This window comes from Cervus canadensis, chromosome 28 (genome assembly GCF_019320065.1).
Source record: "Cervus canadensis isolate Bull #8, Minnesota chromosome 28, ASM1932006v1, whole genome shotgun sequence".
Classification (NCBI taxonomy): Eukaryota; Metazoa; Chordata; class Mammalia; order Artiodactyla; family Cervidae; genus Cervus; species Cervus canadensis.
Genome location: NC_057413.1, coordinates 29,439,942 through 29,467,152, shown reverse-complemented (window position 1 = coordinate 29,467,152; position 27,211 = coordinate 29,439,942). Strand labels below are relative to the sequence as shown.

At 37.1% G+C, this 27,211-nt stretch overlaps 2 protein-coding genes across 5 annotated transcripts in view; one reads left to right on the top strand and one right to left on the bottom strand.

The window, feature by feature from the left end:
• The window catches only part of MMUT (methylmalonyl-CoA mutase), a 33,084-nt gene extending 22,168 nt beyond the window's left edge, over positions 1–10,916 (bottom strand). Inside the window, exons 1-3 of one of the 4 annotated variants that reach the window (XM_043450098.1) lie at positions 10,714–10,916; positions 4,140–4,564; positions 2,936–3,303 (exon numbers count right to left, since the gene is read on the bottom strand). In XM_043450098.1, the coding sequence (XP_043306033.1) occupies positions 2,936–3,303; positions 4,140–4,524 (753 nt within the window). In that variant the 5' untranslated portion in view covers positions 4,525–4,564; positions 10,714–10,916. Of the gene's footprint in view, positions 1–2,935; positions 3,304–4,139; positions 4,619–10,713 lie in introns of all 4 variants that reach the window. The other 3 variants (XM_043450099.1, XM_043450096.1, XM_043450097.1) reach the window with 3 other exon arrangements.
• A 70-nt stretch (positions 10,917–10,986) lies between these two features.
• On the top strand, positions 10,987–27,211 carry CENPQ (centromere protein Q). Its single transcript, XM_043450589.1, has 10 exons — positions 10,987–11,086; positions 11,360–11,459; positions 15,649–15,785; positions 16,562–16,616; positions 17,672–17,798; positions 18,376–18,444; positions 22,270–22,399; positions 25,295–25,414; positions 25,573–25,647; positions 26,697–27,211. Exons 3-10 carry the CDS (start codon positions 15,687–15,689, stop codon positions 26,826–26,828), a joined length of 807 nt encoding a protein of 268 aa, XP_043306524.1. The 5' UTR covers positions 10,987–11,086; positions 11,360–11,459; positions 15,649–15,686; the 3' UTR covers positions 26,829–27,211.

Here is a 27,211-nt window from a genome sequence, read left to right as displayed (position 1 = left end):
TCAGCACCAAAAGTTAAACATTGAAATTAGTTGGCTGAGATTAGGAATGTAACCTTTGGCCCAAGAATTGAATGATGACATCTTTAGAAACTGATGTCTCTGACCTCATAAGAGGTCCTAAGACCTCAAGTCTTTGGGCATATCTGCTGAAGATGCATAAATTTAATTATTGTTAACTAGTTATTAATTATCTTATTTGAAGATGAATAAGTACACAGTGGAGGAAAAAAAGAAAATGATTCAGTGCTAGTACTGTATATGAAAACTAAACATGAAAAACGCATGACTTAAAATTCAAAGATTTCAGTTTGATTTACTATGACATTTAATGCTTAGGATATCTCAGACAGGTTCCTTTTACCACAATCACTAATCCACTATTCCCCTAAAATGTCATGTTAGGTAGGGTACATATCACACAGAACCTGCAGAACCAAAAAAAAAAAACTATTATCCTTCAAAGAATTAATAAAAAATAAATAGTAAATAATAAGTCACAGATATTCATTTTAGTGGGTTCAGAATGTGAACTCAAGTCAGAGTGCTCAAATTCCAGTCATATCACTTAACTAGCCAGAGGACTGTAGGACTTGGTTTCTCAACCTTGTTATCCTTTGGCTTCCTAAAGTTTAAAATAGATATCACAATTCTACCTTCCTCATGGAGTTGTGGGATTAAAAGAAATGACTCACCAAAACCACTTAGTATTATGCCTATATATAAAGTATTATTCAAAAAAAGTTAGTTGTTGGTATGGTATGGATTATCTGTATTTTACACTTGCAAATAAATACCTTTTATAACTAACCAACAGCTCTTGAAAAACATTCATCACAAAAGTAATAAGGGGACTGAATTACATGACATTGACAGACTACTTGAGCACATTTAGAGTTACAAAGAAAGCAGCAAGGAAACAAACAGGTGCTTCCCTACTGAGAGCAGTTTAAGAGAATTTCTCTAAGAGTAACAGAAATGCTAGAATACCGGAATATTATTCAGTCTTAAAAAGGAAGCAATTTCTGACACAAGCTACAATGTAGATGAACCTGGAGGACATTATGCTAAGTGAAACAAGCCTGACACAAAAAGATAAATACTCTACTTATAAGTACAAACAGAAAGTAGAATGGTGTTTGCCAGGGGCCAAAGGGAGGGAGAATGGAAAGTAATTATTAACAGACACAGAGATTCACTTTTGCAAGATGAAAACAATCCTGGAGATGGATGATGGTGATGGTTACACAACAAAGTGAATGGACTTAGAGCCACTGAATGGTTTATTTGGAAATGACTCAGATGGTAAATTTTACGTTATATGTGTTTTGCCACAAGCAAACTTTTTTAAAGGAATAACATAACCACGCATGGGTTAGCAGAGCAGTCATGAACAGGAAGAATAGTGCTTAGGGTATTTGAGGCCCATAATCCAGATTTTCTGATTAATTTAGCCAATAAGGAGCTTTTGGCTTATGAAGGAAAAAAAAAAGTTTACAAAGTACTTCAATATAACATATTTCATCAATATCTGAAACTAGCACATTTATCACTTACATAAAGAATTATATAAAGCAATTTTGAACTTGTAGGTGACATTAGAGTCTTTCACAAGGTTTAAAGTCCAAGACCATAATGGCAGATTGCTACTATCTACCCCAAGAACCACTCTCCACTCTCCTCTTGTGAACCATGCATTCAGAGAGCCAATGTGTTCTACATTTCCAATCTCCTCTCTGTGTGTCCACTGAGATGGAAGTGGAAGTTTGGTTCCTTCCTTCTGGAAGTTCACCTTTAACCAGAGGGGTGGAGTCCCTCTCCCCAAACAAAGTCCGCCTCCCTACTTCCTTAACCATGAGTTGGCACGCTAAAAATAGAGGAGAAAGCCAAATGAAAGGAGACTGTAATCCTATGGCTGTGGAGCTTCCATATAACCAAGACCTTGACAGCCTACCTTCCAACTTCTCTTATGAAAGAGAACTTCTCTTAGTATCTTTACTTAAAGACACTGCTATTTGTGTGTGTGTTTGTCATTTACTGCTCAACTAAATCCTCCTATGCATGTTTGTAGAATTGAAAAAGGTGATAGGCATGTATAATTCTATACAATTCACATAGGCAGATGGAATCTATGGAAAAAAATAAAATGGAAAAGTGTAAAGGCTAAATATCAAATGAGGAGAGTAGGCAATGCTAGCAAGGGTACGAGAGAATAGCAATTATAAGAGGTAAAGAGATTAAAAAAAAAAAGATTTGATGACAGAATGATTTGCTCTTTACTGTGAAATAATGGTCTAATTTTAAGGTAGATAAGAAAAGAGCTTTGCCAGCAAAAGGTAAAGTGTGAATGACAGGGGAAAGTATAAATGAATTACTTAGAGGAACTGAAGAAGCTCTGTTTCCCTGTGGAAGGTTTGCTGCTAATATAGAAGTACTATAAGAACCTTCTTTTCCTACCACTCTGGGGAAAATGAACCTACTTCAGGGGTGAAATATTAGGGATCTTATTGTGGTTGCAGATACAAGTGATATCTTCTAATCCAGTTTTCTTGCAGAAACAAAGTTGCTATTTTGATTCCCATCTATCTGACACCAGTGTCTATTCAATTGATTCTGAAATCTGGAGAGAAATAAAGAAGTGTAAATAATGAGCCCTCCCTGATTCTAACAATTATCAGAGAATAAAAATTTTAACAATAAAGAAAATACAATAAAGGCCTACTGTTCAGACTCCTATAGGTAATGAGAGACCATAAAACTAGTATATTAAAGACTAAAAAATAAAAGCCAACAATATATATACAAACACAAATCCCAATCCTGACTATACTATAACTACTACTCAGACTCAATTACCAAATTCAAATTAGGTTATGGCATTTTATAAAAATTCCTACATTCTAAAAACTACAGTAAAACCTCTAATAACAAAGGATACCTTTGCTGTATATTGGAAGATGTCAGCAATAATTTTCATGGATGGTTCTGGAGGAAAAATATAAGTATTTCTGACCATAAATTCCTTTAGTATATCATTTTGGATTGTACCAGTAAGTTTCTCTTTAGGTACGCCTTGCTCTTCTCCAGTTACTATAAAAGTTGCAAGAACTGGAATAACTGCTCCATTCATGGTCATGGAAACTGACATTTTTTCTAAAGGAATTCCATCAAAAAGAATTTTGGTATCTTCCACAGTGTCAATAGCAACTCCAGCCATTCCAACATCACCACGAACTCGAGGGTTGTCTGAATCATAGCCACGATGAGTTGCCAGATCAAAGGCAACTGATAATCCTTGTTGACCAGCTAAATATATAAAGAAAAATTAGGTAAGATTAAACAGTCTGGCATCAAAGTAAACTGATTTTAACACTACTAAAAGTACTGATTCCTCTCATCACAGTATACTTTGATAATAGACAATCTTTATGCTCAAAACAAACTTACATAAAGTTACTTTAGTTCCTAAGAATCTGCTGTTTCCCATGTACTAAAAAACACACAAAGTGAATTCCAGACTTCACTATAATAAAGAATAGAAGGAATAAAACATATTGATCTCATGTCCATCTGAGGATTTTTTTATCTTAACAATTTTTGATAGAAATATTTTTAAGATTCATGGGAAGATATGGCTGTTTATATACAGTTAACATAATTTAGTACTTGTATGCTCATTTATTTTTGCTCTTGTCTTGGCCATTCAAATTTAATGGGAAATAGAATTACAAAAACCATGCAAAAAACTAAAATTTGTACCACATTATTTGTTTATTCCTTTCTTTGATCATCTCATGAAACATTTTCCCCTCCCATTCTTATCCTGACAGTTTTAATTAAAAGTTTTTCAAAGGCAAAGCCAACGTCTCAGAATTTTCTTCATATAACTTCACCTAATTCCTTTTATACAATGTGCATTTAGGTATTATTTTATTTCAAGAATTGAGCACTTTATTCTGGGTTATCTAGTTTTTTGACCATGTAAGCTGAAAAACATTTTTTTTTTTGAGAGTATAGCCTTGACTACTAGATTATAAAGTGACTATTAGCTCTATAGAGATTAACTAGCCTCCCTTCAAAAAGCCAAGATGAGGAAGTGTTATGTTTGATCATAAACACTATGTCTCACATTAAAATCTCACCCTTAATATTGTCCTTATAGAACTTATTGCTCTCTTCCACAGTACTGAAACCAGCATACTGGCGGATGGTCCAGGGCCTGAAAGTATACATGGTGGGATACGGTCCACGTGTGAATGGCTTCATTCCTGGAAGTTCTTCAGGGAGGTCCTTAGTATCCCGGCTGGAATATAAGGGCTTTATGGAGATCCCCTCTGGGGTGTGCCATATTAGTTCTTCTGGGTTTTTGCCTTTCAGCTGCTTTTTAGCCAGGGCAGCCCATTCTGGATGAAGGGGCTGTTGCTGATGCAGAAGTCGTTGCCAGGTAAGCCTGGAGCCTGATGACCCTTTCAGCTGCCTCAGGCGATGAGGTGAAAGCAAAAAGAGCCGAGTCTTAGCCCTCAACATGATGGAACACGGAGCACGCCAAACAAGAACAAGAACTGACCTAGAAAAAGCAGCACAGTGCATGTATTCAAGAAACTGGCAAAACAGGAGCTTACTGGTGAGAAAGGAAAAGAGAAAAAAGAGTAAATAAGTATGATTTCATCTCTTCTCCTTTTCTGTTCCCTACACGTAATATTTTATAACTCTGGTCCCTCATGTCGACAACTACTATCATTGTTCTAGTCCAGTCCTCTTCCTCAAGAGCCTCTTAGTTGGTTGTGCTGACCAGTCTTAGCCCCTCTCATCCATTCTGCACACTGACACCAATGCAGAGATGATCATGTCACACTTCTTTGAAGATTTTTCAAAGGCTATGCATCATGTAGAGGATGCGGCATAGCCTCCTAATAAATTTTTCACTCAGGTTTTTATTTAACATCTATATTATGACAGGCATTGTACTGGACGCTGGAGGGAAAAAGTGGTGAATAAAACAGGCATTTAAGCCCCCTTCGCCCTGATCCCTGCTTATCTCTCAGAATTACCTCTGCCTTTGACATCTACACATTTTGTATTCTAGAAATTCTGGATTACCTACAGTGCCTTCCGTGTATCAAAGTTCCATGACTTGCCCTTGCTCTTCCATTGACCTAGTAGGCACTATTTTGGCTAAGGCATAACCTCTGGTATGCAGGGCTTTCTATGTGACAGGTACTGTTTAAGGACTTTATGTAGAGCAGCAATTTTAATCCTCAAAACACCACTAAGAAATAGGCATTGATACTAATATTATCCCCATTTCATATATGAGGAAACTGAGGCAAAGAGCTACTATTTAATCCTGGAAAGCAGAGCATTTAACTAATACATGCACAGTCTGTCCCTGAAACTACAAACTGGATTAAATGGCCTCTTCAGCATTCTATACCAAAGAGCTCTGTTTCCCTCTTTATAAATCTATCATCTCCCACACTTCAATAGATTAGAAACACTGCTTTTTATGTTCATATAAAATATACTTGTTTATGTTTTGTTTATGCAAAATATATGTATATAAAATTTCATGTATATAAATTCTCTTCTATAAACTGATCTAATATCAAAGCTATATATTCCTGATAATTACCCAGAGTCTTATACTATGTAACTAAGTCCAATTTCATCATTTTACAGATGTAGAAATTAAAGTCCAAAGAAATACAGAAATAAAGTAGCTTATCAAAATTCCACACAGAAAAGCAGTACTGAAAGTTCTGAATTATTTAATGCTTATCAGAGTCACACAGTCTCAACATGTAGAGCCTAGTATTTAAAAGGATTTTGAGTGGAAAATTTTATTAATATATTCATCATTCCCTACAATAAATAAAACAAGTGAGTTCAAAATTCTGTTTTCCATACCACTTCTCATCTATCAATTTAGTGAATTTTAAACAAAACAAATAAGAATACCCAACATTTGTTACGGAATTATAAAACAAAAGGGAATCCAATTGGTGGGAGTATTAGCTGAGTTTAACTATTTAAAAAAGCAAACTGGAAACATGCACAAACAATCTCTGAAATGACCATGCCATTCCATGATCACTACTCCTGGAAAAATTACTAGATAAAATCCACATTCCCTAGTACTTTTACTTATACTTAGGAAAACTTAGAAACATCATCAATGAAGAAATAAGTAACTTCAGTATTTAAAACTTATAGAATTTTATGTAGCTGTAAAAATATGTTTAGGAATTAGGCAAAACTAATCTTTGATGTCAGAAGAGTGGTTATGTGTGGTGACTAGTTGAGAAAGGAAGAAAGGAGCTCTAGGGTGATGGTCTTGATCAGAATTCCTATTACACAGATGTGTTCAGTTTGTGGAAATTCATCAAATTTTACAATTATGATATATGCACTTACCTATATGTACATTATACATAATATACATAAGTTAAATTTTTTTAATTTTTAAAATTTACTTATTTTAGTTGGAGGCTAATTACAATATTGTAGTGGATTTTACCATACATTGATTTGAGTCAGCCATGGGTTTACATGTGTTCCCCATCCTAAACCCCTCTCCCACCTCCCTCCCCATCCCATCCCTCTGGGTCATTCCAGTGCACCAGCCCTGAGCACCTGTCTCATGCATCGAACCTGGACTGGCAATCTGTTTCACATATGATAATATACATGTTTCAATGCTATTCTCTCAAATCATCCCACCCTAGCCTTCTCCCACAGAGTCCAAAAGACTGTTCTATACTTCTATGTCTCTTTTTCTGCCTCGCATATAGGGTTATTGTTAGCATCTTTCTAAATTCCATATGTATGTGTTCAGCTCAGTTCAGTTCAGTCACTTAGTCATGTCCGACTCTTTGTGACCCCATGGACTGCAGCATGGCAGGCCTCCCTGTCCATGACCAACTCCCGGAGTTGACCCAAACTTATGTCCATTGAGTCAGTGATGCCATCCAGCCATCTCATCCTCTGTCGTCTCCTTTTCCTCCCGCCTTCAATCGTTCCCAGCATCACAGTCTTTTCAAATGAGTCAGTTCTTTGCATCAGCTTCAGCATCAGTCCTTCCAATGAATATTCAGGACTGATTTGCTTTAGGATGGACTGGTTGGATTTCCTTGCAGTCCAAGGGACTCTCGAGTCTTCTCCAACACCACAGTTCAAAAGCATCAATTCTTCGACGCTTTGACGCTCAGCTTTCTTTATAGTCCAACTCTCACATCCATACATGACTAATGGAAAACCCATAGCTTTGACTAGATGGACCTTTGTTGGCAAAGTAACATCTCTGCTTTTTAATATGCTGTCTAGGTTGGTCACAACTTTTCTTCCAAGGAGTAAGCGTCTCCTAATTTCATTTCACTGCAGTCACCATCTGCAGTGATTTTGGAGCCCCAAAAAATAAAGTTTGTCACTGTTTCTGCTGTTTCCCCATCTATTTGCCATGAAGTGATGGGACCAGATGTCATGATCTTAGTTTTCTGAATGTTGAACTTTAAGCCAACTTTCTCACTCTCCTCTTTCACTTTCATCAAGAGGCTCTTTAGTTCTTCTTCACTTTCTGGCATAAGGGTGGTGTCATCTGCATATCTGAGGTTATTGATATTTCTCCTGGCAATCTTGATTCCAGATTGTGCTTCATCCAGCCCAGCATTTCTCATGATGTACTCTGCATATAAGTTAAATAAACAGGGTGACAATACACAGCCTCGACATACTCCTTTCCTGATTTGGAACCAGTCTGTTATTCCATGTCCAGTTTTAACTGTTGCTTCCTGACCTGCATACAGATTTCTTAGGAGGCAGGTAAGGTGATCTGGTATTCCCATCTCTTGAAGAATTTTCCACCGTTTGTTGTGATCCACAGAGTCAAAGGCTTTGGCATAGTCAATAAAGCAGAGGTAGATGTTTTTTTGGAAATCTCTTACTTTTTCGATGATCCAGAGGATGTTGGCAATTTGATATCTGGCTCCTCTTCCTTTTCTCAATCCAGCTTGAACATCTGGAAGTTCACAGTTCATATACTGTTGAAGCCTGGCTTGGAGAATTTTGAGCATTACTTTGCATGCGTGCAAGATGAATGCAACTGCATGGTAGTTTGAGCATTCTTTGGCATTGCCTTTCTTTGGGATTGGAATGAAAACCGACCTTTTCCAGTCCTGTGGCCACTACTGTGTTTTCCAAATTTGCTGGCATATTGAGTGCAGCACTTTTACAGCATCATCTTTTAGGATTTGAAATAGCTCAACCGGAATTCCATCACCTCCACTAGCTTTGTTCATAGTGATGCTTCATAAGGGCCACTTGACTTCACATTCCAGGATGTCTGGCTCTAGGTGAGTGATCACACCATTGTGGTTATCTGGGTCATTAAAATCTTTTTTGTATAGTTCTTCTGTGTATTCTTCCCACCTTTTCTTAATATCTTCTGCTTCTGTTAGGTCCATACCATTTCTGCCCTTTATCGTGCTCATCTTTACATGAAAAGTTCCCTAGGTATCTCTAATTTTCTTGAAGAGATCTCTAGTCTTTCCCACTCTATTGTTTTCCTCTATTTCTTTGCACTGATCACTTGAGGAAGGCTTTCTTATCTCTCCTAGCTATTCTTTGGACCTCTGCATTCAAACGGGTATATCTTTTCTCCTTTGCCTTTAGCTTCTCTTCTTTTCATAGCTGTTTGTAAGGCCTCCTCAGACAACCGTTTTGCCTTTTTGCATTTCTTTTTCTTGGGGATGTCACGAAACTCTGAACCTCCATCCTTAGTCCTTCAGGCACTCTGTTTATCAGATCTAATCCCTTGAATCTATTTGTCACTTCCACTGTAAGGGATTTGATTTAGGTCATACCTGAATGATCTAGTGGTTTTCCCTACTTTCTTCAATTTAAGTTTGAATTTGGCAATAAGGAGTTCATGATTTGAGCCACAGTCAGCTCCTGGTCTTGTTTTTGCTGACTGTATAGAGTTTCTCCATCTTTGGCTACAAAGAATATAATCAATCTGATTTCAGTGTTGACCATCTGGAGATGTCCATGTGTAGTTTTCCTTTGTGTTGTTGGAAGAGGGTGTTTGCTATGACCAGTGTGTTCTCTTGGCAAAACTCTGTTAGCCTTTGCCCTGCTTCATTCTGTACTCCAAGGCCAAATTTGCCCATTACTCCAGTTATTTCTTGACTTCCTACTTTTGCATTCCAGTCCCCTGTAATGAAAAGGACATCTTTTTTGGGTGTTAGTTCTAGAAGGTCTTGTAGGTCTTCATAGAACCGTTCAGCTTCAGCTTCTTCAGCATTACTGGTCAGGGCATAGACTTGGATCACTGTGATATTGAATGGTTAGACTTGCAAACAAACAGAGATCATTCTGTCATTTTTGAGACTGCATCCAAGTACTGCATTTCAGACTCTTTTGTTGACGATGACAGCTACTTCATTTCTTCTAAGGGATTCTTGCCCACAGTAGTAGATGTAACAGTCATCTGAGTTAAACTCACCCATTCCAGTCCATTTTAGTTCACTGATTCCTGAAATGTCGATGTTCACTCTTGCCATCTCCTGTTTGACCACTTCCAATTTGCCTTGATTCATGGACCTAACATTCCAGGTTGCTACACAATACTGCTCTTTACAATATTGCAGGTAGGGCTTTGCAAAATGCAGGTAGGGCTTTCCTAAACCTGGATAAATGATAGGAAAGAGCCCTATGTAGGTGACTTCCTGAAAATCACATGGCAAATTGGTAAAGACTGGAAATAGACATCATTTTTAGAAAAGAACACAACTTCGGCTGATGGAAACAGGATTTCTGAACTTTTCTCAAAAGATCCATCAACAGACACTTGCAGCAACCAAAGAAATAACATGCAAAGCAAATATAATAAGTTACGGGTGATTAAAATGTGTGAAAGAGCAACGATGAAGCAACATCTGCCACACCCTTAAAAAATATGGGTAAAACACCTACATACAGCTCTGAATCAAATCACTTTCAAATTTGTTTACACATGATTCCACTTTAAAAGCTAGCCGCCTCCAATGTCTGGCCAATTCAGGTAGAGAGGACAACACAGAGCATGCAAATTAAATTTAGTATCAGCATAAATAAGTCATTAAAATACTGGGAGAAAAATCATCAAGTGATTTAAAATTTGACACACATACACAAATATATTACTCAGAGTTTTGTGCGTATAAAAGATTGCTCTCTTTCCAGATAAAAACGAGAACAAGTTAGCAGTTTACACTTCCATGTAAATTTAGACCTGTCTTTCCATCTCTCACCATCACCTTCATCTGTACTCAGAAAGAAACTTCCAATTCCGCCACCTCTCACAAAAAACCCTCACCATCACCGCGGCCTCGAAGGAGGCAGCTCTGGAGAGAGCATATTCCTCTGGAATCCTACAATCGCTCTCTGCCCAGAGGAACTTCGGGGTTTCTGGGTAGCCAGGGAAGATGGCAATATGGCCTCTGGGAAATTAAAAGCACCTTCTTTTCTGCAGTACCTCCGAACTTCCACGGACCTGACTGAAAAAGAGAGGCCAGTGGGGCATCTAAACCTAAGAAGCGGGTAGAGGAGAGTGGGATCCCTTCTCAGCAGTAAAGAAGGAGGAGGTTGGGAGTTGGGAAGTGAGAAAGGACAACTTTCTCCGGGGAGAACTAAGGGTGGGGAGGAGTCTGAAGAATGGAGGGATCTGAAAGGCAGACGTGCCTCAAGGTGCACGGTCTTACTCACGGGTCGGCCTGGCTCGGACCGAGACCTTGGAAGAATACGGCTGGACCTCAGCACCCCGAGCTCTGCAAGTCAGAAGTCGCCAAAGCAGGGCCCGGGACCAAGCAAGCGCAAAGGCCAACGGGGATGGGATGGGATGGGGGCGTCGGCTGACCGCCCTCGTTCCAACCAATCCCGTCAAGCTCTCGTGGGCGCGCTCCTGATGACGTTAGGGGGCGTGGATAGATGACCGTCACCCCCATTGGCGTTTTCCGGTTTCTTTGTGCTCACTTCCGGGCCTCTGCAGCTTTGGGTGGTTTGGGCGCGGAATGCTCTGAGCGCAGCTCCTGAAAGGATTCAATGATCAGTTTTTGTGAGTAGTGAAAGCGCTTCGCTCGCCGGTGGCTCCAGTTTGGGGGATGAGTTTTGCGGCCAACACGTTTGTGGCAAATTTGGCGGCTTGTGTTTGAGGAGTTTCAGATGGCTTTCCAAAAGGGTGGGAGATCCGAACAGGTTTGCCTTTTGCAGCCAGGGATAAACAAAGTACTCTTTGATTCGCAAAGAGGGAGTGAAGCCACGCATGTTTCCTCCCTCCCTTCCCCGAATCATCCTCATCTTCGTCCTGCTTCCTTACTCTTTCCCGCAGTCAGTCGTGGAGCGAAGTGCAGCGTTAGTGGTGAGTGCCTTGGAGCCTTAAGGAAACTGCGGTTGGCAGCGTCGCTACCCCGAGGCATCAGTTGCAAAAAGTAAGCATTGCGTAAGTTTTGGCAGACGTCGCGTTCACCTGTTGTACCCACATAGAGATTTAGATTGGTGATTTCCGCGAGTTTCAGCAAGCTGACAAAAAAAAAAAAACAAGACAACCTAGAATGCTTCCCTGTTTCCTACAGGGTAAAGAATACATTCTTTACTGCAGTATGTAGTCTGGCCGCAAACTACAGTTCGAGTCTTTCTTCTGCCCATTGTTTCTGCACATGTCAAAGCCTCTCTGAATTTTCCCTGAGCAGACTGACTTCTTTTGAGCTGTCCTGCCAATGGGCCTTTTTTCCTCTCAGATACTTTACTTCCCTTTCTTCTGGCTAAATATTTCAAAACGTAATTCGTGTACTGCTTTTTTCTCTGAGTACCGTATATCCCCCCATGCACACACCAGTTTGAGATATGCACTCGTCTAACATTTGTTGCACTGTATATAATTGACTGTACACGGGAACTGTTTTCGTATCTGTCTCTGCCTACTACTACTTGTGGTTGCTATTCAGTCACTAAATCGTGTCCATCCGATTCTTTGATACCCCATGGACTGCAGCACACCAGGCTCCCCTGTCCTTCACTATCTCCTGGAGTTTGCTCAAATTCGTGTCTCTTGAGTCAGTGATGCTATCCAACCATCTCATCCTCTGCCTTCCCCTTCTTTTGCCTTCAGTCTTGCCCAGCATCAGGGTCTTTTCCAATCAATCAGCTCTTCACATCAGGTGGCCAAAGTACTGGAGCTTTAGCTTCAGCATCAGTCTTTCCAGTGAGTATTAGGGTTAATTTTCTTTAGCATTGACTGGTTTGATCTCCTTGCAGTTCAAGGGACTCTCAAAAGTCTTCTCCAACACCACAGTTCAAAAGCATCAATTCTTTAGTGCTCAACCTTTTTTATAGTCCAACTCTCACATCCATATGTGACTACCAGAAAAACCATAGCTTGACTGTACGGACCTTTGTCAGCAGATGTCTCTGCTTTTCAATAGGCTCTGTAGGTTTTTCATAGCTTTTCTTCCAAGGAGCAAGCATCTTTTAATGCCGTGGCTGGAGACATCATCCTCAGTGATTTTGGAGCCCAGGAAAATAAAATCAGTCACTGCTGCCATTTCTTTCCCCTCTGTTTGCCATTAAATGATGGGACTGGAAGCCATGATCTTAGTTTTTTTATGTTGAGTTTCAAACCAGCTTTTTCACGCCCCTCTTTTATCCTCATCAGGAAGCTCTTTAGTTTCTTTGCTTATTGCTTCAAGTATGTATCAATGAAAATAGAGCTTTTCAGATGGTCTGTGGTAAAGGACCAATTTTTTTTGTTATTATTACTTTAATTTTTAATCAGTCACCACAACTGCTACTTTTGTAAAATACAATAAAAAAAATTACTAGTCAAGTCCATGAAACATACAAGGAAGAACCCTAGTGTAAGCCATAAATTTTGGGTGATATGATGTGTCATTGTAGGTTCATGGATTGTAGTAAATACACTGCTGTGGTAAGGGATGTTGATAGTAGGGAAGGTGGGGTGGATATATTCAAATTTTATATTTAAATTCTGCTTAATTTCTCTAAAACTTATCTTTAAAAGTCTCTTTTTAAATGAATTACCAGAAAAATTAAACTTTAAAAAAATAAAGCCAGTTAGTTTTTTGACCAGACCTAACATACTTAATCCCAGGGACAGAGGATACTGGTGGGCTGCCGTCTATGGGGTCGCACAGAGTCGGACATGACTGAAGCGACTTAGCAGCAGCAGCAGCAACATAGTTAAAATTGTTTTCAAATTGCTATAAAAGTTTCTAAGTGAATATTTTTATTCTGTACTTAAAAAGACTGTAACAGTATGTGAATCAAATTTGGAGTAGCACTAAATTACATGTTATTGAACAAAGAATATCAAGAAAAATGATTAACAAAACCAAACTAAATAAGTGCCAAATGAGAGAGACCTTAAGAGCCCACAGACTTATAGAGAGCAATGAGGGAAAGTGGTTAGGAAGGTTTTCAGAAGCAGATGGCTCACAATCTGAGAGGAGGGTGGGCACAGACAGGAGAGTGAAGCTCAGCTAGAACTAGTGCATTATTTTCTTCCTGAATTTGGAATTGGAAACAGCTAGTGGGGTTGACTGATGACTTTTCCATGCAGGATCAGCTGCAGCCTGTTGGCTCAGGTACATGCACGAGACTGGCCAGTTGATGCTAGCTCTTGGTTGGAAGTTCAGCTGGAGCTTTTGGCGAGGTCCTCAGTTCCTCTCCATGTTGACTTTCATCACAGTGTTAGCTAAGTTTCAAGAGCAAATATTCCAAGCAAGGGGTAGTGGCAGCTACTAGTCTGTTCATATTTGGCCAGGAAACTGGTACAGAATCATTTCTATGATATTCTACCACTTAAACTGCTACAGAGTCTATGAGATTTAAGACAAGGGGACATAGACTTAACCTCTCAATAACAGGAGTAAGAAGGAATTTGTACCATTTTTAGTCTCCTGAATGGAATGAGGAGTAAATCTTAGTCCTCAGTGGTTCCTTCACCTGGATGCTTTTCTCCAGTGAACAACCTGAACTCCTGTACATGGCAGCCCTTCCAGGAGAGGTCCACAAGCAAAGCTCTCATATGGTTGGTTTCTAATTAGGGGAAGTAAAGGGCATGAGTGTTCAGTTAAGAGAATTAGACATTTCAAGAATGAAGCAGAGGAGACTGGTGTAGTATAAGGTACCACATTGTTCAAGAGCAGAGTAAAGTGTATTTTAGCTTCCACTGTGTTTTGTGAATGTGAGAGTTGGACCATAAAGAAGGCTGAGTGCTGAAGTGTTGATGCTTTTGAACTGCGGTGTTGTAGAAGACTCTTGAGAGTCCCTTGGACTGCAGGGAGATCAAAGCAGTCAATCCTAAAGGAAATCAATGCTGATTGTTCATTGGAGGGACTGATGCTGAGGCTGAAGCTCCAATACTTTGGTCACTTGATGCAAAGAGCTGACTCATTGGAAAAGACCCTGATACTGGGAAAGAGTGAAGGCAGGAGAAGGGCACGACAGAGGACGAGATGCTTAGATGGCATCACCGACTCAGTGGACGTGAGTTTGAGCAAGCTCCGGGAGATGGTGAAGGACAGGGAAGCCTGGCATTCTGCAGTCCATGTGCTTGCAAAGAGTCGGACACAACTGAGCAACTGAACAACAAGTGTGTTTTGTAACTGATTTGACATGTAGTCCCTAAGTATGGTTCATGATCTCTCAGTTGATTCTTTCCCACCATTTTGGGGGTGAGGGGAAAGTTTGAACTTTTCCTTTTAAAATTTGAGGGAATAGATTTATCCAGAGTACATACTTTTGTCTGTCTCTAAATCTGCATATATTACTGTATTAACATAATTAACTTTGAATTTTTAGAAAAGAAATGTGACTGATTTATCTATATATCTACTTGTGTGTGTGTGTATGTAATGTACACACCACACATATTTGAGGGGGCAGTGTGTGCATGTCCACATACTGTACCTAACGGGTACCTAACTCTAAACTGTCTACTCCTTATGGTCTAATGCAGAAATGAATATTTTATTCCTCTGTTTCTTTTAGCAGAGATGAGTTTGGTGTGAAGAACCTTTGTTATAATTCTTGCAACCTAGCAAGAATTATATCTTAAATTCTTAAGAAGGAATTTGCCACATGAATTTCCACGGTGTAGACTCATGGTATAATCCTAAAAGTTATCTCCTCCCATCCTTGGCGTAAATCTGTCTCTGTGTGTGCTGAGTCACATTGAATCATGAATCCATTAAACCTAAAATAAGACCTGAATGTTACTCCGAGTTGACGTTATCTGTAACCAGAAAAAAAACAATTCAGCACTTTATATTTCCCTTTTCTTGGATTTTAGCATGGAGATAACATTACTGTATGGGGGAGTATAAAGTAAGAAATGTGAAAGTGGTCTTATATGACTTTTTAAGGCCATGCAAATGTCAGAAATTTTTTAATGAAATTGAATTAGACATCTTTAATGAGAACCAACATTATTTATTTTAAAATATGTTTAAATGATTTAAAAACACACAATACTATCCCCAAACTATCGTTCTGATTGTTCAAAGGCAAATTTGGAATATTTATAAGTAGTCTTTTTAACAAAATATTTGTAATAAAACAAGTCTTAAGCATTTTTCTGTGTCCTTTTCATCTTTACAGATTTGAAACACTGTTACAATTGTTCCCTTTAAATCAAGATGTCTAGCAAAGCAAATGCTTCCAAGAAAAAGTCTCAACAGTTAAAAAGAAATCCAAAAAGAAAAATTGATGAAGAAGCAGAAATATCAGAGAATAAGGTAATCATTCAGGACTCATTCAAAGAGTTTATCATTCAGGACTCTGGTAAAAATATCATCTGTTCTGTACAAAGGAGTATGTGAAGACTAAAGGTCAGCTTTACTACAAATTACAGTAATTTATATTCCATATATATGGTTATGGGGAGCTGCTGCAACATGATTTATAAAAAGTTGCAGGTAAAGATTTTTTACTTCTTTTCTAAAATATTAATCAGAAAATTCTTTGGGGAAGATGCTATGGGACATTGCTAAGGTGTTCAAATAGGAATAGTGGTAATAAAGTGTATAGATTCTATGGCATTCATATATTAAAAGACAAGAGAATCTGTCAGTTGGTGGAGATTTTTATTTACATAGAGAAAAATTAGTTGGAGAGGAATTAGCTTCTTCCTGCCATAATTTTGTGCCTCTCTTATAAAAGAAATAATCAGCATTTTTTTCTCTGTATTAGGCAATGCCTATATTTTTTGTTTTGCCGGATAAGTATTTAACACTATTTCACAGGCAAAATGAGTAATGATTTCTTTAAAACATTCTTTAGCACCATATGAAAATCTGTTATACATCATCACTGTTGTTCGGGAGTTGCTTTAGTGTATCCTCCACTTGTGATAAATACACACCTTTTTCTGTAGAAGTAGCAATATACTTTTTTCATCTTTCCAGAAGGTATATGAATTCACTCCAACATACATGACAAATCTATTGCAAAAGCAGTATATTTTTATCTAGTGCTTAATTGTGTGTGCATGTTTCTGTGTTTTTCTCTCTAGGTTAGAAACACAGTGAAAAAAAATAAAAATCATCCAAAACATCTGTCTTCTGAAGGTATTTCTTTTCTATGTTTTGTTTCACCATATCTTTCTCAAGCTGTATCTATTTATGAAAAAGTTCTCAGCATCATGTTTATGAATTCTGCATAAGCAAAACATAGTAATAAATGGTAGCATTCTCATTTTTGCAAGAATACAAAAATGCTGATTAGTAGTGCTGGTTAGTCAGATACCTAGGCCAGCTGAAATTTTATTTACCACCACTATCAAAATACAGTATGAGTTTCTAAATTGAAAGGAACTAGAGAAGTTCAAAGTATACAACAGTCTGACTTATTCTGATTTGTGATGTAGAGACACACCTACTGATTTCTCTTTGAGACAAATATCCTGTTCTGCTACCCCTGTTTAGGTTAGATTGGAGCTAAGTTTGTCTAGAGTGAATTTGTTTGGAGTGATCATCTTTACTTAAAGATCACTTCATCATGGAAGAATTTTCTAGCTCCTCACCCAGGAACAGGTTAGGTCCTCTGGTTTTATACTTACGTAATGCACAGTGCTTTTTCTTTTGTAATGCTTTGCATACCTGCAACCATAAGTATTTAATCTCCCTTCTCTCCAAAATGAATCTTCATGTAAACCAATAGTGTATCTCCTTTGTTTGTTATAAGTAGAACAATGTCGGTAACCTACCAGACACTCAGTATCTATTCTTGGTTTGGTTAATTGCCTTTGTTCCAGTTGCCATCCAACATATGGCAGAATTCATTCTCCTAGTCTTCTCAATAAGTCCTTTAATTCAGGTCATTTCTGAGAACCAGACTTTTATGCTGAATCCTAATCATTGCAGCTTGGTTCTTCATTTAAAATTGTCTTGGGTTTGTGTCTGCAATATCAGTTAATAGTATTTAAGTTAACACAATAATATATTCATATTCAACACCTGGCATTTTATGACTGTGCAATAAAAAAAGGAACAGCTAATACAGCTTTATAGTATTGTGGTTCTCATAATTCCATTGGCCCTTTTTAGATAAATTTGTCCTTGAGTCACTTTATAAATAAAAATATACACATTTCTAGATTAACCACAGTCTTTTCTTTGACCAGTGACAAGACAGACAAAGCATACTACTCTAAAACAGGTAAAGATCGCATCCAGCAAGAGAAAAACCTGGCAGCCTCTTTCGAAGAGTAGCAGAGAACATTTGCAAACTATGATGGAATCGGTAGTAATGTGAGTATGAAATTTTTTCCACCTCACTATTTTCATTTCTACTTATGTTCCTACAGACAGTATCCTTTTAAATATTATTGTCTATTTTATGGTGATACAGTGTTTTTCTCTTTAGCCTTTTGTTAAAAAAAAAAAAAGCCTTTATAAATGTCAGAAACTTGGAATTTTATCAGTGAAATAAAAATGCAATCTACATGCCCTAATCTGCTCTCTGTAAACTTATAACTTTTTTCTGTTAAGAGGGATACTTTAGGAAGAAGTTTGCTCAAATTGATACTTTACATGGAAGCTGCCAGTGCTAGAAGGAATACAGAGATAGGACTCTGCCATCGAGGTGCTGAAATCTATGAGAAGAGGCATATAAATTAGTTACAATGATATAATGTGATAAAAAAGAATTTAGATTATTCCTCTGCTTTAAATGTCCTTGATGCAAAATAAAATGATTGATTCTGCCTGGTTAGTAAGAAGGGGTACTGAAAGAAATTAGAAAAAATAACAGATTATATTAGTAATGTTTCAAACTAATATTTATTCAATCCCAATATTTATTCAATCCCTATTTTTTCTTTTCTAGAGCAATTCTGAGTAACAGTGTTAGAGAAAAAGAACAAATTCAATATCATCTGAATTTCCTAAAGAAAAGGTAATATAGTTATGCAATTAAACAAACAGTTGAAACATAATTGGTAAATATCCAGTCTGTTCTTGTGTTACCAGAACAGATATTTATGGAATATGTAAGTTTTTAATTTTGGGTTTTCGTTCTCTTGTTTTTGTTGTTTTAAGATGAATGGTTTGGGAATATGTATTCTACCCTAAGCTGCTGCTGCATGGGATTTTGAAATAAATTTAAGAAAGTTCCTAAAGAATCTGAAAATCAAAAGCACCTACTTGCAAAGTTCAGTTTTCTGTGTTGAAGTTTGAAAAAAAATTGTCAACTGTAACTCTGTTCAGCTTCATTTTAAACAATTGCAAGTTAACAGCTCACCACTCTCATTTGATACTTACCCTTTTGTGTGTTGCTTCATATTATATAACATTATTTGTAACAAGTATAATTTTCCAGGATACTACTGCTCTTTATTTCTGGCAGGTCACAGATGGAGGCTTCTTTTCAAGTGTTTTTTGTTTTGTTTTGTTTTCAAATAATTGTATTTATTTATTTATGGCTGTGCTGTGCTGGGTCTTCGTTGCTGTGTGGGCTTTTCTCTAGCCGTGGCAAGTGGGGGCTACTCTCTAGCTGCAGTCCATGGGCTTCTCATTGTGGTAGCTTCTCTTGTTGCAGAGCACAAGCTCTGGGGCACACAGGCTTTAGTAGTTGCAGCTCCGAGCCTGTAGAGCACAATCTCAATAGTTGTGGCACAGGAGCTGAGTTGCCCCGAGGCGTGTGGGATCTTCCCCATCAGGGTCAAACCTGCGTCTCCTGCACTGTCAGGCAGATTCTTTACCACCAAGCCACCAGGGAAGTCCTCCAAGTGTCTTTAAAGTCACCACTGCCAATAATTTTCAGTGACTTCTTTTTTCCTACCATCTGCCCTAAGCTGCTGCTGCATGGAATTCTGAAGTAAGTTAAGCTTAAGAGAATTTATAAAGAACCTGAAAATCCAAAGCACCTACTTCCAGCTTTCTTTTTGTAGAAGAATGTTCTGCATCTTAGTTTCCTCAAGTTTGCCTGGAAATGTTTGTGACCTAGCACTTTATTCTTGGGAAGTGTGAGCACAAATACTGCTTTTTTAAATAGAATTCTCAATGATATTAATAGTAAGAAAATAGAAAGGGTAAGACGGGATGGAGTGGATGGGTGTGAGAGTTTGTGGAGACAGGTTGAAGAGATTAAAGAAAGACAACTAGTAGTGAACTAGTAAACTGTTTACAGGAATGACAGCCTGTTAGTAAAGAAGAAGGACTGACTAAAAATTTAGTAGTTAAACTAATATATAATAAAAATGTAGGAAAAATAAATAAAGTGTAGCTATTTATGATCTTTTTAATGGTGGGGCAGGGAGCCATGTTTGGAGTGTATAAATGAGAATATTTTAGTATGTAATAGCTATTCTTCACAGCGATCACACTGGATCATCAGAAAGGATTCAATTCTGTTCAACAGATAACCTGTTTTTTCACAATACAGCAGCCGTGGGGATACGTATTTCAAAGACTGCTTATTGTCTCCTCATTTTTGCTTTCACATCGCGTGCTCGTTAGTTCCCAAAGTAGCAATACTCAAGATACTTTCCCCTCTACTGATGTGACAGAGCGTAGCCTTAGCAAATTGATTCTAATTAGAATCTGAACAAATTTTTCTCTAGCAACATTTCTCTGGGCTTCCCTGGTAGCTCAGCTGGTAAAGAATCTACCTGCAATGCAGGAGACCCCAGTTCGAGCGCTGGGTTGAGAAGATCCCCTGGAGGAGGGCATGACAACCCACTCCAGTAATCTTGCCTGGAGAATCCCCATGGACAGAGGAGCCTGGCGGGCTACGGTCCATGGGGTCACAGAGTCAGACACGACTGAGCGACTCAGCACAGCATCTCTCCAAGTATAGCTGGGACACTTGTGCTTAGAGATACTTTGTGAATAAAAGTGATAAAGGTTATGTTTCCTGGTATACTAACATATTAAAATCCTACAGTAAATTCTTTCATTTTGTTTAACCTGGTGGTAGAGGTTTAGTCTCTAACTCATGTCCAGCTCTTGAGACCCTATGCACTGTAGCCCACCAGGCTTCTCTGTCCGTGGGGTTTCCCAGACAAGAATACTGGAGTGGGTTGCCATTTCCTTCTCCAGAGGATCTTCCCAACCCAGCATCTTCCAAGTTAGTCTTTACCAAAGGAACTCTTTATTTTATAATTAGTCTTGTCTCTGCTTCTGTCTGCATGTTGTCTTCATTCTTTTAGACAAGTTGTCCTCAATAGATTAGAACTGTATATATAGATAGCTTCCTGTTTATCTTTTAAGCCTTGTGAAGAAAGAGGCAAAAGAAAGCTCTTAGCCTCTTAGCTTCGGTTAGAATATTCTGGGTGATGGATTCTGATTGGCTTGGGTGATTTGCCTCTCGTATTGATTCTGTGGCAAGAGCTGTTATGATTGATATAGATTGAATCATATATGCTTTTCCTTGTCATGAAACAATAGAGTTGCTAGTCAATAAAAATTAGCCACTACACTTTCTAGAGAAACATATTTTGGGGAATTCTGGCTTATAGATATATTTATAGTTTATCTTATAAGTATACTTAAAAGTATATAGATCTGACTTATAGATATATAGATGTTGTAAATGGTGCTTAGATGTTGTTGACATAGTATTATGATAGGTATATTGTAACATGATAAACACTGGTTATATTTTTAGTTTAATAAGATTTTGTAGAATAACTTACAAATTTAGAACATTTGGAACAGTGAATGACCTTTCTGCAGAACAGGTTTGATAAAGTTTTAGAAAAAAAACTTTATAAAGGGAATCTTTATTTTACTTAAACCAAAAATTCAGACAGTTTTGTGCTTATGGGCGAATAGCTGAAGTTTATCCTGACAGTTTAATGGAAAGTATGATTGATAGAGTTTAAACAACCGACTTTTTTCTTTATAAAAATTAATATTTTGAGTAAGATCCCGGGAAGACAAATCTTGGGTTCCACTGTTCTTCTAATTGCCTGCAAATCTCAAGTAGTAGGATTTTTTTAGGATCCAGATACACTGTTATTAGACAGAAGGAACCAAATTTAGATTTTGCCTCTTGATTTCTTCCTCGTGGAACTCAAGAATCAAACCTGGGAAAGCTGTATTGCTGTCTGCTGGAAGTGAGATTAGTCACAGGTCAGTTTGTTTGGTGACTTCACCAGATTTGAAGGGGATTTTTTTTTTCGTTACTTTTTAACGAAGCACTCTAATCCCTGTTTTGTTTCTGTTAAACTCCATGGAACTAAGTGTTCTTTAAAGTCATTAAGTTAGGAAAAAATCATTAACTTAGAGCAACATACAGGCATTCTCTTTTATTGGTCACATTCTGTGAAACAACTGAGATTTAAAGTTCAGAGTCATAGTTAAGACTAACAGAATAGGGTTCCATCTCTTACCAGAAATTCACATTAAATGATAGACTTATGTACTGTAATAGTCCAGGAAACACATTCAGAAGATACAAGGAAATTTTTAGTTTATTTTAAACTATGTATAAATAATCAATTGTTAAATGTGTAAAATAGAAACTTTCTCTTTTATAAAGCAGCTTAGGTACCCCATGATTTGTGGTAAATCTTAATCAATCGAAAGACTTAATGAGGACTCATCAGGGCTTTTGGTGGGGGGGAGGCTAACCGCTAAGATTAGCCACTGTTAGTAAAAGAATATTACAGCCTTTAGAAATATGAGGGAAAGAAAAAGGGGACTGCGGTATTTCAAAACAAAAACAATACTAATGGTACTCAAAAATAAGCAGTTATGTTTTTATTCTGTTCCAAAGATTGCTGCAACTGTGTGAAACCCTGAAAGTCCCTCCCAAAAAGCTGCAAGATTTATCTCGTGTGTCAAGTCTACTGAAAATGGAAAGGGCACAGCACAGAGCTAATGAGGAAGGTCTAGCATCTTTGCAGGTATGAAGTTTGAAAAGGGAATTCATTATTAGGGGAAAGGGGAAGAGATTTAATTAAAAGTTTTTAAAATTATGTTATTCTTCTAATAACTATTACTACATCTCGGACCAGGTTTTTTATTAACTTTTTTTTTTTAATCAAAGCAAAACCTTTCGATTTTGGTCCTGTAAAGTTAAGACTATTTCTAATATATTTGTAATTAAGTAGCAGCCTTATTTTTTTAATCAGACTTTAAATATAATGAACTATCTTCTTATTTTTGATTAGCAAGTTATAGGAATTCATCACTAAATGCTGTAGAATTTCAAAACATTAGTTTTTCTGTCCTTCAATGCTACTTTATTGACAAGAAGAACACAATCATCATCATCATTTTTATAATCATTATAGATAACATGTAACAGGAGCCTTCTACATTCTAGTCACTGTTCTAAGCACTTTACAGTTATAGCCCTTAATGACTTAAAGAGGCCTGCGCTATATTTCTTGTTTTACAAACGTGAAAAAGAGAAATATTGGCACTTTCAGCTGAACTTTAGACAAAGTGCTCACAGTTGTGATGCAGTCCCATTAGTCCAACTTTAGGGCATGTGATTTTTGATCTTTATCCTGTGGAAGGTAGTGGGAGATAATATTTGCTGTTAGGATAAACAGCAGGCTTTTAATTAGTGGATACTTTAGCAATTAAGAAAAGCAATCTTAAGGGGCTTATTAATTAATTATTAAAGCTAAAACAGATTGGACCATATATCCATTTGCTGTTTTGAAGTAGTTTGTAGATCTGGTCTTTGTCAGCAGGTCAACTTTGTAAAGTAATACAAGGTGGTGTAAAGTAATACAAGGTGGTGATAGTTTAAACAGGGGATGCATCCCCAGTGAGTTCTAATAAGTCAGCATTCACAAATAGGTCATTCCAGCTTTTCCATGTGATTGAGAATAAAATTGGAAGGGTTTATTTGTAAGCAGCAGATCTACTTGTAGATCTGTAAATTACAGATTTATAAATCTTTACTTTATATATTGTAAACTTAATATATTTTGTAAATTTACATGTATTGTAAATTTACGTTGTTGTTGTTCAGTCACCAAGTCATGTCCGACTCTTGGAGACCTCATGGACTATAGCACGCCAGACTTCCCTGTCCCTCACCATCTGCCGGTATTTGCTGAGTGATACCATCCAACCATCTCATGCACGTTACCTTCCTCTCCTTCTGCCTTCAGTCTTTCCCAGCACCACAGTCTTTTCCAGTGAGTCAGCTGTTTGCATGGCCAAATACTGGAGCTTCAGTTTCAGCATCAGTCCTTCCAAAGAGTATTCAGAGTTGATTTCCTTTAAGATTGACTGGTTTCATCTCCTTGCTTTCCAAGGGACTCTCAAGAGTCTTCTCTAACACCACAGTTCATAAGCTCTGGCTTCTTTATTGTCCAGCTCTCACATCCGTACATGACTCCTATAAATTTATACAGTGGTGTTTTTTAGTGGTTTTCTCACTTTCTTCATTGTGTGAGATTATATTTAACTTTCATTCCAATGTTACTTTGCAAGAGTATATTATCAGTACTGTCACTAGCTTCCCCTCTTAATGAACAGTTGGGCAGCATAATATGGCTTTTTTTTTAAATTTCAGCTTTATTTGAGATATAAGTAGCAAAATGGTATGATACCTAAAGTGTACCTCATGGTGATTTAATGTGTATGTACATTGTGAAAGGATTTCCCCCCATCTTGTTAATTAATGCATCTGTCACCTCACTTTTTTTTTTGGTAAGGACATTTAAGTTCTACTTTCAATTATATAATACAAATTTAAGTTATATAATACATTGTTCTCCATGTTTTGTATCAGATCCTGTGACCTTGTTTGGCCTAGTAAATGGAGCTCACAGACCTAGAGTTTTGGGTACTCAGGAATCAGCACACTCTTTCTGTAAGGGCTAGATGATAAACATCTTGCTCTTTATGAGTCGCATTAGTTTTCATTGCACAGTCTTTTTTGTTTTTTTAACATCCTTTAGAAATGTAAAAATCATTCATAGCTCTTGAACCAATCAAAAACAGCCCATGAGCAGCTGCAGACCTCCCCAGGTACCTTTTCTAATGGTTTCTAGAAGCCATAATATATTTGTTAAGGAAGATTACTATAATTGACAGTAACAATTCTGCTTTCAGTATTTGGAAAATGATGTTAAATGTAAATACCAACCATATTGCTCATCAGGATTTCAGAGTTACTACTTCATTACTTTCGTGTGGCTTCTGTGTGGCTTATTTACTTGTTCCCTGATCCCCAGAGGCCGCGCTGTCCTTTGCTATTGCTAGGACTAGATTTGAAAGCAATGCAATACTTAATACCATTTAGAAACCCAGAAGCTAGCTAACTCTATGTGTGACCTACAGTCGTTACACCCCTGGTATTACCGTATTTATTTCATTTATTTTCTCTTTTGTTTTCCTCCATACATTTTATGTTCTTTTTATGTGAGAAACTGCCACTCATTTTCTGTTATTATCTTTGCCCTAATGTTCAGCACTTTTTCTTTTGGCAAATGAAAATAGCACTCAAATGTTCCTAAATTAGAATTTCTCTGCTATTACTTACTGCTTAAGGAATGCGGCTATACCTGCTGCTGTGAATCATTAGGTTCTGCTAAATTCACATAGGTCTTCCAGGATCTCTGATACCAGCAGCTTTGGTAAATTTTTGAGGAAAGGTTCCTGTACATCTTTGTTCCATTGGTAAATCAATCTCTAGGGAGACTTTTTTGAAAGAAAAATGAAAATTACCAGTTTCTTCCAGAAGTGTTTCAATATGTAAGATGTTTTTTAAAATGTTTGGGTTTCACTTAATAGTATATTTAATTTAAAACATTAGCTTTCTTTTTCTGATGCAGGAAGAAACAGATAAAATGGTAGCGACTATAGAGTCAATGACTGGGGATATTCACAGCCTAAAGAACAAAGTTCATGTTCTGACAAGTGAGGTGGAAGAAGAAGAAAAGAAGATAAAACAGGTAATTGTTCCAAAAAAAAAAAGTTATTACTAGAATCTGGATATAATTTTTCATTATTAGATTTTACCCAGACAGCTTTTGAGTGTAATAAGAGAAGTCAACTTTTTGAAACAATCTAGCTTTACAAAATAATCTATAGCTTTCTTTTTCTACTTTAGATGTTTCAAATAGATAGTGGGGTGCTCTCTCTTCCTGAACTTTCTCAAAAGAGTCTCAGAGCACCCATCCTTCAGGTAAGTACTTACAATTTACCATATTAACTGCATCACCAGTTATAAATTTCATATATGTAAAAACATTACATGCTGCTGCTTCTTTTAAACAAATGAAACCTATGATGTAAACTGTAAGGGAAAATTATTTTTCTCATATGATGGCATAGTTTGAACATCTCATGCTTGTCAGTCGCTGTATAATATTCCATTATATAGATGTGCCATAAGATAATTTGTGGAGAGTTTGGAAATAAATAATTTTTCTAGTACAGGTAATGCTATGTACACCTTTGTATATGCATTATTACACAGTTGTATAGTCATGGCTGTAGAATAGGTTTCTGGAAGTAAATTCTAACAGTTGCTTTGTTCATGCTTCTAATAATGACATGTAACTTTTCCTAAAATAGTATACTACGTCCTGTTCGTAGTAGGCTGCACACTGGTGACTTATCTTTTTTCACAGGTCCCCAGTAGATACTGTAGTCTCACTGTTTACCCTGGTAGAAAGTCTGTATGTTTTCTCAAAAAAATTTTTAACAAAAATTTTCCAGTCTAAAATCTACGTAGGGTGAGAGGAATGGAATTGGGCAGAGAGGAAACAGAATAATATAGATTTAAAAGAAGAATGGCAATTAGTTGATAGATAATCGCATTTGAGTGATTATTTCATTCTCTCTAAATAACATATCACTACATATAACATTTTTCATGGTGAAAAGTTAAAAACTAATTACGTGGGTAAAGTCAAAAGGTACACACTCATAAATAAGTCATGGGGGATGTAATGTATAAGCTGGTGACTAGAGTTAATACTGTATTGTACTTTTGCTAAGTTTTGCTAAGTTGCTAAGAAAATAGATCTGAAAGTTCTCATCACAAGGAAAAAAAATTCTGTAACATGTTTGGTGATAGATGTTAACTAGACTTACTGTGGTGATCATTTTGCAGTGTATACAAATATCAAATCATATGTTGTATTCCTGAAGCTAGTATAATGTTCATGTCAATTCTATATCAATAAAAAATAAAATTTAAAAAAATGAATTATTCTATCATGCCCACAGAGAGAAATTCTGATGCTAATTCCAAATCAGAACGGTCTTCTGAAGGACTTGGAAGTTCTCCATAATTCATCCCAGATGAAGCACATGTTCACCTTCGTTGAAGAAGTCTATAAAAGACTGGATGCCTCTTAAAGAGTTGTTTTGTTTTGTTTTTTTGTAGATTGTCCCATATTAATTTAATGTTTATGAATTTGTAAAAATGTTGATCTATGTGATATTGCAAAGGCTGAGGCTTCTTCAGATACGCACTTTAAAATTAACCTCTATAGATCTACCATAAGCATCTAATGTAGGCCTTAAAGACTGTTTTTATCAGTTCACAAGCCTAGGAACTCACATTTATGTTACTGTATCTCCAGTTATGTGCCCATAACCATAGTGAGAATAGCCACAATCTGATGGTTTATAATGGCTGGATAGAGCTTGTTTATCGTTTAATGCAAAGCAAGTGTGATACTATGATTTAATATATGTAAATAGTTTATAGTGCCTAGCACATAAAAACATAAACATAA